This window comes from Acomys minous (assembly GCF_964271855.1).
Source record: "Acomys minous genome assembly, chromosome: 8".
NCBI lineage: Eukaryota > Metazoa > Chordata > Mammalia > Rodentia > Muridae > Acomys > Acomys minous.
Window position 1 is genome coordinate 96,743,395 of NC_140489.1, and position 14,986 is coordinate 96,758,380.

At 34.9% G+C, this 14,986-nt stretch overlaps 1 protein-coding gene across 12 annotated transcripts in view; it reads right to left on the reverse strand.

The window, feature by feature from the left end:
- The window catches only part of PUM2 (pumilio RNA binding family member 2), a 77,957-nt gene that overhangs the window by 39,539 nt on the left and 23,432 nt on the right, over nt 1–14,986 (reverse strand). For all 12 annotated transcript variants that reach the window (XM_084793027.1, XM_084793024.1, XM_084793029.1 and 9 more), the window contains 5 exons: nt 12,153–12,261; nt 6,719–6,906; nt 5,876–6,042; nt 3,209–3,479; nt 2,884–2,977 (listed from right to left, as the gene is read on the reverse strand). In XM_084793027.1, the coding sequence (XP_084649153.1) occupies nt 2,884–2,977; nt 3,209–3,479; nt 5,876–6,042; nt 6,719–6,906; nt 12,153–12,261 (829 nt within the window). The remainder of the gene's footprint in view (nt 1–2,883; nt 2,978–3,208; nt 3,480–5,875; nt 6,043–6,718; nt 6,907–12,152; nt 12,262–14,986) is intronic.

Below are 14,986 nucleotides of genomic sequence, written 5' to 3' on the forward strand. Positions count from 1 at the left end.
TTAGTTCTTACTGATATTCTGAAATAGGTTGGGACAATCCATTTTTAGATGAACTTTTATAATGAACTTTTACCGAGTTCATGTTTTAAGCATGGTCACTTTTTTCTTTCTTCCTTCCTTCCTTTCTTTCTTTTTTCTTTTTTTGGTTTGTTCAAGACAGAGTTTCTCTGTGTAGCCTTGGTTGTCTTTGACTCACTTTGTAGACCAGGCTGGCCTTGAACTCAAAGATCCACCTGCCTCTGTCTCCTGTTGTACTGTTTCTACGGGACCATGCTGTTCTAAATAGACTATAACCTAGCCAACAGATGACTAAGCACAATTTGATTAAAAAGAACCAAGGGCCAACAAATACTTACATGTGAAATTAAGATTAAAATACAAAATCAGTTTGATAAATTTTATTTCCATAAAAACATTTTCAATTTTTAGGATTCCAAAATTTGCACCAAATTGTCAACACTGTTTCAGTTCTTGTATGTTGACACACACATCAACTATTGAATGAACTCTGACACACAAAACCAAACATTTCTAAACTCATTTCATTAACGCAAATATTTTGATAACAAAACTTGACAGCTGCAAAAAACCAGAAACTGAGGTCACTTATAAATGATCCTTAGAATTGAGGTTAGCTCAAGAATTAAATACATATGCTGCTCTTACAAAGCATCAAGTTCTCTTCCCAGCACCAGAGGAGATAGCTCCTAACTGGGCTACCTCAACTTCAGGGACTCTGATAGTATGGTCTCCCAGCACACTCACAAGCACATGCTCACACTTAACTGAACCCATATAATAAAAATACATTTTAAGTTTTTTAAAATAAATGAAATTGAAGGATTCAAATCCAGGGTTTCATGTGTGCTAGGCAAGCACTTTACAAACTGAGCTATAATCCACAAAAGTTTTAGCACTTATGAACACTAGATTTGAGAAACAACACTATGCATTCATTAATAAGGGTAATTTATGCCATGTTAGTTTTTCCTAAGTATATTTTCAAAACCTAATCTTCTGGAAGTAGATTAGACTATTCTGAAAACTAAAAAAAAAAAAAAAAAAAAAAATCACAACCCCAAATTTTCTAAAATGCAAAGATCTACAGTCTATAAAATATTTAAAATGCCATAAAATCCCAAGTAATAAAACCTGTTGTTTCATGAGCCGAGAGGAAACAGTACATTTTCAACAATAAGAGTTAAATTAATAATATGGATAATGGAGGCCTGGGAATAAAGAAAGGACAGATAAATACTGCATGCGCGTGCATGAACGCGTGCGCGCACCCAAACACACACCCTTGTAAAACACCAAAGTAAAATTCCTAGGAAGCTGTAACAACACTAATAACAGGGAACATTTGAGGGGGAAAAAAAAAACAAGTCAGTCCTTAAAAGTACTTGAGAGCTGGAAACAGTTCAGTGGGAGAGACGCACTTCCACAGGTAAGGCCCTAAGTCTAATTCCTAGCAACAAACAAAAAACAAGAAAGAAAGCCTACCACAAAACCCTTGCAACTTATCCAACTAGAAAATAAATCAAGGTTTTCTAAGATCAGATAGTTAGACAAATCTATAGTGATAAAAAATTACAAAACTATATATGCTCTATATTAATGTCATATTGCTAGTTTTAATGTACTATAATTACATAAGGAAGGAGAGTTACAAGATAAGAGTATGAGGAACTCTCCATACTTGAAGTTTCATGAATCTAAAATTACCTTTTTAAAAGTCCCCAAATATACTGCATTTAAACTTATTTCACTCCTTATTCTACGTAAAGAAGGGTCAGAATCAGATAGCTGAGAGAGGAAAAATAAAACTACTATTATCAAGAACAGTAAAGATGTGTTAAGTAGTAGGAAAAACAAGAAAAGAAGACAAAACTAACTAAACCTAATAAAGATAACAAAACATGTACCAAACTTGAATTTTATCAGTAATAAATATATGGTTGTGTTAAATCTCATTAGACAGAACTAGACGCCAAAAAAGTTGCTAGAGCTGAGCGCGGTGGCACACACCTGTAATCCCAGCACTAAGGAGACAGAGGCAGGTAGATCTCTGAGTTCAATGCCAACCTGATCTACAAAGTGAGCCCAGGGTAGCCAAAGGCTACCAAAAAACAAACGAAACTGCTGGGGGGGTCATGGCGCACACCTTTAATCCCAGCACCTGGGAGGCAAAGGCAGGAGGATCTCTGAGAGTTCGAGGCCACCCTGCTCTACAGAGAGAGTTCCAGTACAGCCTGGGCTACACAGAGAAACCTTGTCTTGGAATATAAACCAACCAAACAAAACTAATGATTTTAAAGAGTACTTAGGATTCCTGTTCTTTAATAATTCTAAAAAAGAACAATATGATTGGCTAGTAGATATAAATAATAACATTTCATTCTGGACATTTGATTCTCAGCTAACCACTGAAAAACATCTTTGGGGCTAACAACTAACAACTTTTTATCAAGTATCAATTTTCAAATTTTAAAATGTATGTATATGTTTTCATGCAACAGTGCACATCTTGGAAGATATGCTGAAAGAAAATTTGTGGAGGTGGTGCTCTCCTTCACTATAGATCCTGGAGGTTAAGGTAAATTTGGGCCATTAAATTAAACTTTGTGACAAACTCACTGAGCTATCTTGCAGGCCCAAATTACAAACCGATATAAAAGCAATAAAGCAAATAATCAAAAAACAATTTCCCTCATTAATCAATCCTTAGTATTGATCTATTACTACTAACCTCAATGGTGTTTCACAAAGTAACAAAATGTCACCAAGACCTTTTTTTTCAAGAAACGAAAAAGGAAACATTTTATATACTTTAACACACGATTTTTGTGACAATAATGAAAAGAGTAATTCATAAAAACTTACCTATATGTGGCTGCTGAGCTGCTGCTAATGCATATTGCTGCTGTTGAGCTGCAGTTAACTGCTGAACTGTTAGTGCATTAGTTCTCTGAAAGAGCTATCCAGGAAAATATTTAATACAAAGATTAATACCAAAACACTGTGATTCTTATTTGAAAGCTATAAACATTTAAAACACTCATCTGAAGACCTTAACCATAATGTTATTCTAATCAATAAAGCATTAAGTGTCTTTCCTATATGATTTCCTATCATTCCTAATGATTCAGAGCACTTCACGTTACACTAGTATATTGTTGAAGAGATTTCTTAAAGAAGCATGCTTTACCTGCTGCTGGGAATTGTAGTCGAAAAGGCCAACAGTAGCTCCTGAAGAATCCATGGGAACCTGATTACCAGGATAGTCAAACTGTAAGGAATCTAGACCAACTTGGTCCATGGCATCCAGATTCTGAGTTTCAGGATTTGAAAATTCTTCAACAAGTGGTTTATTAGCTGTCGGATTAGGAAGAGGACCCAATCCTTCTGGGGAATTAGTACTAGGGCCAAGGCGCTCAACTACTTCAGTTGGAGAGGCTTGACGACTTCCAGGAGTACGACTAAATAAAGAAAATAGAAAAGCACTATGAGTAAAAATAGCAAGTCAAAGAGTAAAATGGTAAAGTATTAAAACTGATCAGAAATCACAGTTACAGTTTTCATGACTGAAAGATGTCTAAATGAAAACAAAAAGCTGACATACAACTATGACTTTTAAAGGTTTTTCTGAGCAAATCCATTTTCTTTTCTGGGCCTGTTTCCTTAATAAGAAATGAATGTATGACTGGGTATTTCTAGCTAAATGAACAAAAGAGGGCAAACAAGAAAGTGAGCAGCAGTCAGCCAAACAGCTTGCCTTCACGAAAGCCCTATACAATTACCTACCCCAAAGACCATCTTTACTATATCAAGTTGTTTCTGTTTAAACCACCATAAGAAATGTAAATGTAGAAATTTTTCAAAACTGAAAAAGCATACAGAACACACACACAAATCCTATAAGAACAAAATAAAACCTAACACTGCTCTACCATACTACCCTACCTAGTTTTCCCAAGAAATTCATCAATACTGGATTAAAAATTCAGCATTCATTTCTCTTTGCATCAACATCCTTCCTATTTCTAACATTATTTTTAAACATTATTTTTAATCCTTAGTCCTCTCTTCTCCATATTTTACATAGAAAATGTATTCTTAAGTATACTGTTCTGAGAAACCTTGCATTCACAGCACATTCAAAGCAAGTTTAGTGGAAACGAGTGTTTTCTTTGCCTTAACACCAGGTGTTCCATCAAACCTAATAGCCCCTAACTTTTAGGTGTTTACATTGGCATGTTTGCTATCATATACAGAGTAGCTTTCAAAGTAATTCTTAATTATAAGAACAGATCACTAGGCATTTAAACATTCATGCTATTTCCAAGTCAATCAGTACCTTTGCAACATTAGATTTCAAATTTGTTTTTCCTCTAGCCATACTTGCTTTGCTTGGGAACAACAGTTCAACAGTTGTTGTTGTTTTTTTTTTAAACATTTAAGAAACAAAACAAAACAACCCAAAATAAACAGACTTTCCAGTTAGTCAATTAAAAAATGTGAAGTGGCCCTAAACTTCATTCATTTCATTCCAGTTTTATTCCATATATGTAGTATATATCTTTATATTCCATATAATTTTACATATAATTATATATGGAATATATAAAAAAATATATTCATGATGTTACTAAAAATTTTAGTGATAAAGTTGAAAAGAGACCATAAAGCCACAGCTATTTCCTAAATCAGTTTTATATGTCAAATAGTAACTGATATTGTATTTAATTAATGATTTCAAACACAGATTTAAAACTTAATATAACAAAAATACTAATTCATATTAATGTGTAAAGGGAAAAATAACCTTTCACATAAAACAACTTAATATAGCAAAAGCAGAGGACAAAAGAAAATATTGTGCTATCAGTGGTGCTATTTTCTTGCTATAGTTAATGGTGTATTAACACTTCGATTATAAATATATATTCAACTGAGTTTTAAATGCCTGACCTTCACTATAACTTAGCAAAAAAGAAAAATCAGGAACACATTCTAAGTAAAGAACATTAACTATATTTCTCATCAAAAGAGGTTTACTGGTTTTGGATGCTTTTTTGCACTAGGAAGAGATGGCAATTTAACAGACTATTATTCTGCTTTGTTATGTGAAGGCAGAAAGTGCAAGAATATAAAATGTATAACTAACTATGCTTTTATCTAAAGTTCCACAGTCCACAGTGAAGCTTGCCTACAGACCGGAAACTGCAAGGTTCAGCCTGAATCATCAACTTTCTAGCATCTAGGTAAGTGTTCTGTGCTTAATCTAAAACCAATGACTCAAAGAAAATGCATTTTAACTGCTTGAAATAACTAAGAAAAGAGTATTCAAGAATTCCAAGCTTAAACACTACCTCTTACTTGAAGGAGCAATGATGTATTAACACAATTTGTATAATATAAGAAAAGCACTGGTTCCTAAACTAATTTCACCTCATATATCTATGATGAAAAAAAAAAAAATCAAATGGCAGGGGATGGCAAAGTAGTTAATACAGCAATACAAGAGAAAAAAAAATCCACTGGAAGGTACTCAAGCCAACTCAAAGAGAGGAAAAATCATATCAAACCTGTAATTCACTAATTAGCAGAGAAAAATGTTCTAATTTAGTTCATAATAGATAAAAATAGCAGCTTCTAACATTAGTCTTCTAACGTAACACCCTGTTTTAGATACAACTTTGAAAATTGTGACTCATGATTATTAATTTTATGAAAAATATTCATCCAGATTAACCCAAGGCACAAAGGAAATTAAGTAACCCTAAACTGGAAAACTGTCTAAATTAATCACATCAACTAACTGTAATAACTCCTAAAAGAAATGCTTTTCTTTTTGAAAAAGTTAAAATCTTACTTAAACTCTTTGCAATCGGCATCCATTCCATTTGGCAAACCTCTGCCATTTATTTTAGAGTCCTCCTCATCTTGTTTAAGATCTCTGTTTTGGTCCTCCTCAAATGGAGAAGCCTTGCCTTTTTGATCTCCTTTCTCAGGTCCATCTGTTTCAGCATCTCTAGTACCCTGAGGAAAAAGAATCTGTTTGATTCTCAATACTTAATAGAACAGAAAAAAGGCACCAAAAGGTAATCTAAAACTACCCTGTAGTGCATGTAATGATAAAAAACAACAACTTAATTTTGTATGTGAACTAATTTAGCAAATGCCAAAATCTGAGTACAAACTAGAGATTTATAACAGAAGAGCTAAGTCAACCTTAACTATAGCGGTACAGGAAAAGCAGTAACACCACAAATAAGATTAAAATGTTTAATTCTTACATAATTTGATTTAGTTATAGATTAAGTACTATCAGGAGCAAGCAATTTACCTTTACAAAGTAGATTTTAAGATATGATTTGTTTTTTGTTATCATAGTTAAAATATAAATACTAAATAATATAAATTATCCTACAATTTCAGGAACTAAGTAAAGAAAGTTTCTTTCAGTTCTATGGACAGAAAAATAAGCTTACTAAGCTGGAAGCAGTGGCCCATACTTGTAATGCCAAGACATGAGGATGAGGCATGACAACTGCAGTGAGTTCAAGGCTAGCCTGGTCTATACAATGACTTCCATGCTAGCCAAGGGTATATAGTAAGATCTTATGTCAAAAGGAAGAAATAAAAGAACAAAATAACCATAAATCAAAAAAACCAAAATCAATGAAAACATTCAAGTTTTATTCAAAATACTTACAAAAGTTCCCTTCCTAAATCGAGAATCCAATTTATCAGCAGGAGAGGAACTTAATACATATTCTACCATGCTCACACCAAGGCCTCCACTTTCTGAGCGCGGAGAAAGAATTGCATTTACTTCACTGTTTCCATGAAAACTCTGTCCAGATCTTCTCTGTACCATAATAGGCTGGGACATTGAATGATCTGTTTGGAAGACAACCACAAAACAGTTTTACTTTTAAACCAAGTAAAATATAGTTATACAGTGCACACCTGTGATCCCAGCACTCAGGGAGCCAGAGGTAGGCAGATATCTGTGAGTTCGAGGCCAGCCTAGCCTACAAAGCGAGTCCAGGACAGCCATGGCTAGAGAAACCCTGTCTCAAAAAAATCACAAAAACAAAAAAAATATAGTTAAGAAAAATAGGTAATTCCTTTTAGTATAATATTTTGTTATACTCATAATAAACATTTTCATTCTGAATAGTGGGGACATCTTTTTTCAAATGATACATCTTATTTATACTTACTTTGCATTTATTATTTGTGTATTTGTGTGTAAGTCAGGGAACAATTACATGTAGATAGTTCCCTCCTTCCACCTTGACTCAGGCTGTCAAGCTTTGTGGCAAGTGCCTTTACTAGCTAAGTCACAGCCTAAAAACATGTTCCTTATGTTCCTTGGAAAACAACTTAGTGGAGCTGGATTTCCCATCTTTACAGGAATTTTATTTAGTGATAAAAGCTTATGTAAAAAAGTCAAACCAAAAATGTCAATGAGGCAGAAAAATGACTCTGAGAGTTCAGTTACTTTTAAGACTTAAACCTTTAGGACTAAAACCTAAAAGAACAAAACAAGCTCAGCTATACATTATACAGACCTAGAACACACTGCATTAACAAAATAAATACTAAGCAGTTTAGAAAAATCAGTTAAATCCCAGAAAAACCCAAATATCAAATAAAAACTTTAAGAACAAAATTATGTACCCAACATAAATGTCTTTGTTGAAAATAAAGAGTAATTAGCATCTGAGAGCTAGAATAATTTAAATACAATCCACAAATTAGAGGCAGCATTCCAAGTTTTTACTGCTGAAATTGTTTTTAAAGAAATCAAAGAGCTCCCAGCACTTGGGAGGCAGAGGCAGGTGGATCGATGTGAGTTCGAGGCCAGCCTGGTCTACAAAGTGAGTCCAGGACAGCCAGGGCTACAAAGAGAAACCCTGCCTTGAAAAACCAAAGCAGGAAAACCCCAAAAAGCTATTAACTCTGGCTCATTTGTGAACAGAAAAAATACTAAATTAGTTTTAACTCTTAAACTATCCAAGTTGAATATCATGGGTGTATTCACTTCATTACTATAATAATTTTGAAGTACATGGCACTTTCATTAGTTACTAAGTCCCTTCTATTTCCCACTTGTATTATCTATAAGAGCTTTGTCATTATATCCTTTCCTATTTACCCTCACTGTTTAAATACTAGCATATACTATGACTCATGGGGAATCCAAGAACAAACAAGACAACTTGCCTTAGAGTTACTATTACTGTCATGAAACATCATGACCAAAAGCTGCTTGGGAAGTAAGGAGTTTATTTCACTCACAGTTCCACCTAACAGTTCATCATCAAAAGCAGTGAGGGCAGGAACTCATCAAGCAGGTCAGGAACCTGGAGACGGGAGCTGATGTAAAAAAACCCATGCAGGAGTGCAGCTTACTGTCGTGTTCATCATGGCTTGCTCAGCCTGGTTTCTTACAGAACTGCAGGAGCAGCACAAGGACCATACCACCCATCATGGAATGCGCCCTCCCCCAATCACTAACGAAAGAAATCACTACAGCTGGATCTTATGTATGCATTTTTTTCAATTAAGTCCCCTCCTTTTATATCACTCTACCTTGTGTCAAGTTGACAAAAGTAGTCAGCATACAACCTTTACCCTCAAAAAGAATGAGTACGGAGACTGGGAACGTAGCTTAGCTGGTAGTGACTGTCAAGCATGCATGGGACTGGCCCCTAACATTGTATCAGATGGGTGTGGCGGTGCACACCTGTGATTTCAGCACTCAGAGGTAGGAGCAGGACTATCACAATTTCAAGGCTAGTGTCTACTACGTTGTGAGTTCCAGGCCAGCCCACGGTTACATTTAATAGAGAACAATCAGAATAGGATAAGGTCTCTCAAAAATATTCCAGATTATTACAGAAATATATAAGCATGGGGAACTGATTCTCCCTTGTCTTAAGGTGAATCCAAAAGTAGAAATTATATTTAGCTTGCATATGAAGGAGGAGTAGACTTACAAGACAATAGAAACTAGCATGTTCCAAAGTTCCAAGGTTTGGAACATGCTAAAAAGTGTAAACAAACTGATTACCATATAGCACTTTAGCTGCAAGAAAGTAATAGTATATATGATAAGAATTCTCATGTAGGGCTGGAGAGATGGCTCAGTGGTTAAGAGCAATGACTGCTCTTCCAGACGTCCTGAGTTCAATTCCCAGCAACCACAGTAGCTCACAACCATCTATAATGTGATATAATGTGCACTGTATACATAATAAAGAAATAAAAAAAAAAAGAATTCTCATGTAGCAGAAAAATTATTTTAAAACTTTATTATTTTGTGTATGTGGATGCACATGTGCCATGGAGCACATGCAAGTCAGAGGACAACTTTGATTGGTCTCTCCATTCACTTTTGGATGAGTTATGGGAATACAACTCAGGTAACCAGGCTTGTGCAGTAAGTGCTTTTGCCCATCTCACTGGTGCAAGAATTTTCTTTCTTTTTTGGCGGCAGGATTTCACTATATAATCTTGATGGGTGCGGAACATATTATGTAGATTAGGCTGGCCTTGAACTTACAGAGAGATCCACCTGCTTCTACATCCTGAGTGTCGAGAATAAAGACATGCACCATCATTCCCTCCCTCAAGATTTTTTTTAAAAACAATGAATAATTCCTTTAGACCAAGAATGCCACTACTCATATTTATACATGCCTGACATTCAATATAAACCTGCTAAGTAAACAAAATCCCATTATTTCTAATTTCTCATGATTTCAGGTAAAACTAATGTTCATCGAAATTTTAGATACATGCTAAAGTTAGGTTAAGAGGAATGACTCATGAACTGACTAAAATTATAAAACTGACATTTTCTCTGCCATTCATCTTGAAAATAATCTTTCCATGACCAAGTTTTGCCACGAAATACTTGGTTTGTGAACATCCTAAAAATGTAACTTAGTAATTACCCTTTAAATTTTAAATTAAGTTTTTAATTTTTTTGTGTGTAGTGAACACACTTTAGTGACATGCCTACTGCCTAGAAGCTGGAGTTACAAAAAGTTGTAAGCCACCTTATGTTGGTGCTACAAACCAAGCATAGGTCCCCACAAGAGCAGCATAGGCTCTTACTCATTTCTCCAGCTTGCATCCTGTCTAGCTTTGTTTTGCTTTACATTAGACAGGTTCTCATTACTGGCTTTGTCTCAGAGTTTTGCCTGTCTCTATCACCTCACTCAACTTTTAAAATACATTTGCCAATCAAGTTATTGAGCACCTAGGCACCTAAGTAAAGTATGTGCTACTTACAGGGAACATTCCAGCAAAAACTTAGTGTTTTAAATTGTGCATCTATTCTAATATAGCTCAACTATAACAGGAAAAATATTCTCAAGGGTGCGAATCTTAACCCTCTAATCTCCAAATCTGGCACATTAACTGTCTGATATATACTGGCCGAACCACAGAATGTTTAACGTGTTATGGAAATATAAGCTTAAACTAGCTGTTAAAAATTTTTTGATCTATAAATTTTCAATAATACTCTTACCTTTGGAGTTACTTTGCAGAATTTACTTTACAGGTAACAAAAAGTTTTACATTACAAATAAATAAACAAATCTCTTAACATAGTTTAATGATTTGGGACCCCTCTCCCCCCCCCACAAAAAAAGTGCTAAGCTGGAGCAGTGGCCTAGCAGTTAAGAGCTCTTGATATGTCCCCAGGTTCAGTTCACAGCACCCATAAGGCAGCTCACAACCACTCTACTATTTCAGGAAGCCTGATGACTTCTGATGTCCTGGGCACCAGGTACATATTTGGTGCACATACGTACCTGGAGGGCAAAACACTCATACAAATAAAATAAAGCAAATCTTTTTGAGGAGCGCTGGGCGTGGTGGCACAAACATTTAATCCCAGCATTCGGGAGGCAGAGGCAGGTGGATCACTGTGAGTTCGAGAACAACCTGGTCTACAAAGCGAGTCCAGCACCCTGTCTTGAAAAGCCCCGCCCCCAAACTTTTAGAGGAAGAAGAAAGAAAAACACTTATTAATTTATTCTCAAACATAAGGTTGTAAAAACAAGATGGCTCAGTGGGTGCAGGCACTTGTGCTAAGCCTGACCATTTGAGTTCAACCCCCAGGGTGCCCACAATCAGAGTTGATTCCTATAAGGTGTCCTCTGACCTCCTCATGCAGTGCCATGTACATACTTATTCCTACTCATTCCGCAAACAAATTTAATTTGTAAAACATTTGGTTAGGAATTTTGGATTTTTCTTATTTTGTTCACTTTGAATAGCATACCCAACCTGTATTACACTCAACAATCATAAGAAAATATTTGTAAAACATATTTACCTATATAACCCTCAAATCTGATTCAAACATTTTAATGAAATATGTCAAAATATTTTAAAATTTACTAATAAATATCATGACTTCTACAGATTATAATTCATTCATGCCAAGTTCCTTCCCCTTAATAGTTTCTTAGGCTTAACTTTCTCATTTCCTACTAGGAAAAAAACAAACAAACATTTTTACCTGGTTTGTTTCTAGATCTGTATCACTAATTTACATCATTTCTGGAAGTGGCTAATGTTTTACAATGCTAGACTCAAGTGCTATTAGATAAATCTCATTGCCACTCAGTAGAATTTAAGACAGAAAATTCTGGTAAGTTAATGAATCTTCTGGTAGTTTTCAGAATTTTATCAACAGACTTAATTAAAAAACAAAAGAAAGAAAAAGACTATTAAAATATTGTGCTAAATATATCTATCTAATCAGTAGTATGTTGTCAGGTAAGACTTTAACTGCTATTAAAAAAAATCTAAACTAAAGCCAGGTTGTGGGGACATACATTTTTAAATCTAGTATTGCAGAGGCAGAGGTAGGCTCTGAGTTCAAGGTCAGCCTGGTCTATAGTGCAATTTCCAGGGCAACCAAAGCTACACAGAGAAATCCTGTCTCAGGAAAGAAAAAAGAAGAGAGAGAGAGAGAAACAAAGAAAAGAAAGATATATCTAACCTATAATCTTCAACAAAGGTATCACAAAGTTTTTCCTTAAACTGTTTAAGGATAAGCAGAACTTTTTAAAAACTGAATTTTCATAATTCTTATCCAAACCCCAATAACTTACGAGAAGTTCCCCATGCAGTCTCTCTCCATTCATCATCCCCAAGAAATATGCCTTTTTGTCCATCTTTTGTTGAATCATCAGGTTCCCAAAACTTTTTGGTAGGCAAAAGCTATTTGAAAAGGAAAAGAAAAAAGTTTTAAAATGTTATACAATTTACAAAGAATGTTAGTAAGGAACTACAAACGTATCACTTCTCTGTACATGTTAACCTTTTAAAAAAGAGATTTATTATGTATACAGTGTTCTGCCTGCATGTACACCTGCAGGCTAGAAGAGGACACCAGATCTCATTATAGATGGTTGTGAGCCACCATGTGGTTGCTGGGAATTGAACTCAGGGCCTTTGGAAGAGCAGCCAGTGCTCTTAACTTCTGAGCCATCTCACTAGCCCTATACATGTTAGCCTTTGAGTACCTTAGAATAATCTATTTTCTAAACTGTCTCATTACAAATAATTAATTTATGCACTGGCTCTTAATAATTCTAGACCTCTAACTTTCATACTAGCTTCAAACATTTTTGTTATTTCTCTTTTTTTTTTTTTTAAAAAATGTTGTTAGATATTTATTCACTTTGTGTGAGAGTTCTGACTGCATGTATATATGCATATCACATGTGTGCTTAGTACTCAAGGAGATCAGAAGAGGGTATCAGATTCCCTTAAGAGTTACAGATGGTTGTGAGCCACCATGTGGATACTGGGAACTGAACTCAGGTCCTCTGAAGGAGCAGCAAGTGCTCTTAATCACTGAGCCATCTCCGCCGCCCACGCCCCAACTCCATGATTTTCTTTGTATATAATTCTCTTTAAAAGACAATAAATTTCTTGCTCAAGATAATAAAAATGCTCAAGGAAATTATTAAAAATTATTTAACTTCTAAAAGCTGCTTTTGAACAATCTCTTATCAAACTTCTAGAATAGAAAGGTTTTTTTTTCATTCTTCAGTTATTTACCAGAAGTAAATTTCACAAGTCTCACTAACTCTTGAATAATACCTATCTGTCAATGACAAATCAGAAAGGCATGGATAACAGAAAATGCACAATGAGAAACCCTAAAAGTATTTTTGAGATAATCTCAAGGTCTTATGTTCTATTTTACATGGTAACATGTAAAAATTACAAGTCACTTATTACTCTCTCTATCCCTAACACTTGGAAGCAGAATTACATTTGTTTGAGCAAATTCATTTTCTCAGACATACATTTGGCATTTTAAGTAAGCATTTATAAGACATCATTTTCATCTTATTACTTAAATGCCAAGTTATTTAGCACTCATAATCAGACCTGTATATACCTCTACTGCATTGGCCACAACTATATACCTGTGTTTGCCTTTTTAAAGGCATGGTGACTTCATCTTCAGAGAATTTACAGACTGAAATAAAACATAACTCAGTAATACCTAATTTAGAGTCTGAGAAACAATGTATTTGCAGTGGGTAGGGCAAGTTGAAAGGTGAGGAGTACAATAACCATAAATGAAACAGGAAACCATGAACAAAAGCAAAACCTAAGAAAATGCAGTGTTATACATATATAAGGTGACCCAAATTTAACACTGGTAAAGCTAACCATGAGGTTATGAAGATCCTTAAAGGCATGTTAAGGGAACTGAAAGTTTTACTAAAGCAATAGGAATTTCAAGGCAAGTTAGAAAGAGTGACAGTGTATTTTGGAAAACAACTCATGTAGTAGTAACAACTGACAGAATGGGGAAAACTAGAGGCAAAGGAGAGCATCTTAGAAAGGGGGAAAATCACAACAAAGCCAGGACAGTAAGAACTAACAGGGTACTGGTAGAAAAGAGCTGAGAAAATGAATCAATCTCAAAGACAGTTTAGAATATCAAAAGAAGTTGGTTATAAATGGTGGAAAAGTATAGATAAAATGCATAAAAACTAAGTTATTGCCAAACTGAGAAGCAATGCTGAATGAAAAGCATGTTCCCAATTTACAGATCTTTTATAAAATAAACTTATAATTTTAAAGACACAACTTTTCCCCCTCTTTTTCCGCCATTCAGCTTTTACAAGTTAGAACCTTTCTGGGCTACAAAATGATGTGCTGTAATTATCGTACAGACATTTTAAAGAATAATCTCTCCTGACAATGACTCCAGTAAGTATGAAACATCTTATTTTCTATATTTAAATAATGCAAGATAAAGTTTTAACTAATAGGAGGACTAATCATGCATGGGCTGGCTGAAGCAGTCATCTTCTGTGAGAGTAGAAATAACAGTATTCCACTGAGGACACTATTCCATCTCCAATAATATACCCTGAATACCTTCACAGACCACTGCTTTAAACTGCAAAGTGCAAAGCTAGGGATTAGCATAATGGTAAAGCATCTGCCTAGCTTATACAAGGCTCTGGGTTCCATCCTCAGCATCATAAAAAAATTAAAAAACAAAATAATGCATATTACTTAAGTAGGGGAGAAAAACCCATGTTCAATAAATAGTCAATATACCAATTTTGCCAAGCCCTTCTGTAACAAAAACTGTGTTTCCTATTTTACAAACATAAATTATTAGATGCACAAGGAAATAATTTATCTAAAATTTTCACTTTTAAAAATCTTCAGTACACCCCAGAAATGCTTTTTAATTAAAAAAAAAAATGTTTAGTGAGTGTGTATACATATGTAGTGAGTGTACATCTGTGTGTTTGGAGGCCATTTTTGCCTTGAGACAAGGTCTCCTACCACACCTTTTTGGGTTGCCTGGCTGGCCAGTGAGCTCTTAGAATATGCCCAAGATTGGGGTTGCAAGTCCTGGCAGCTATGACTTTTTACATGGGTGATGGGGATCTGAACTCAGGTA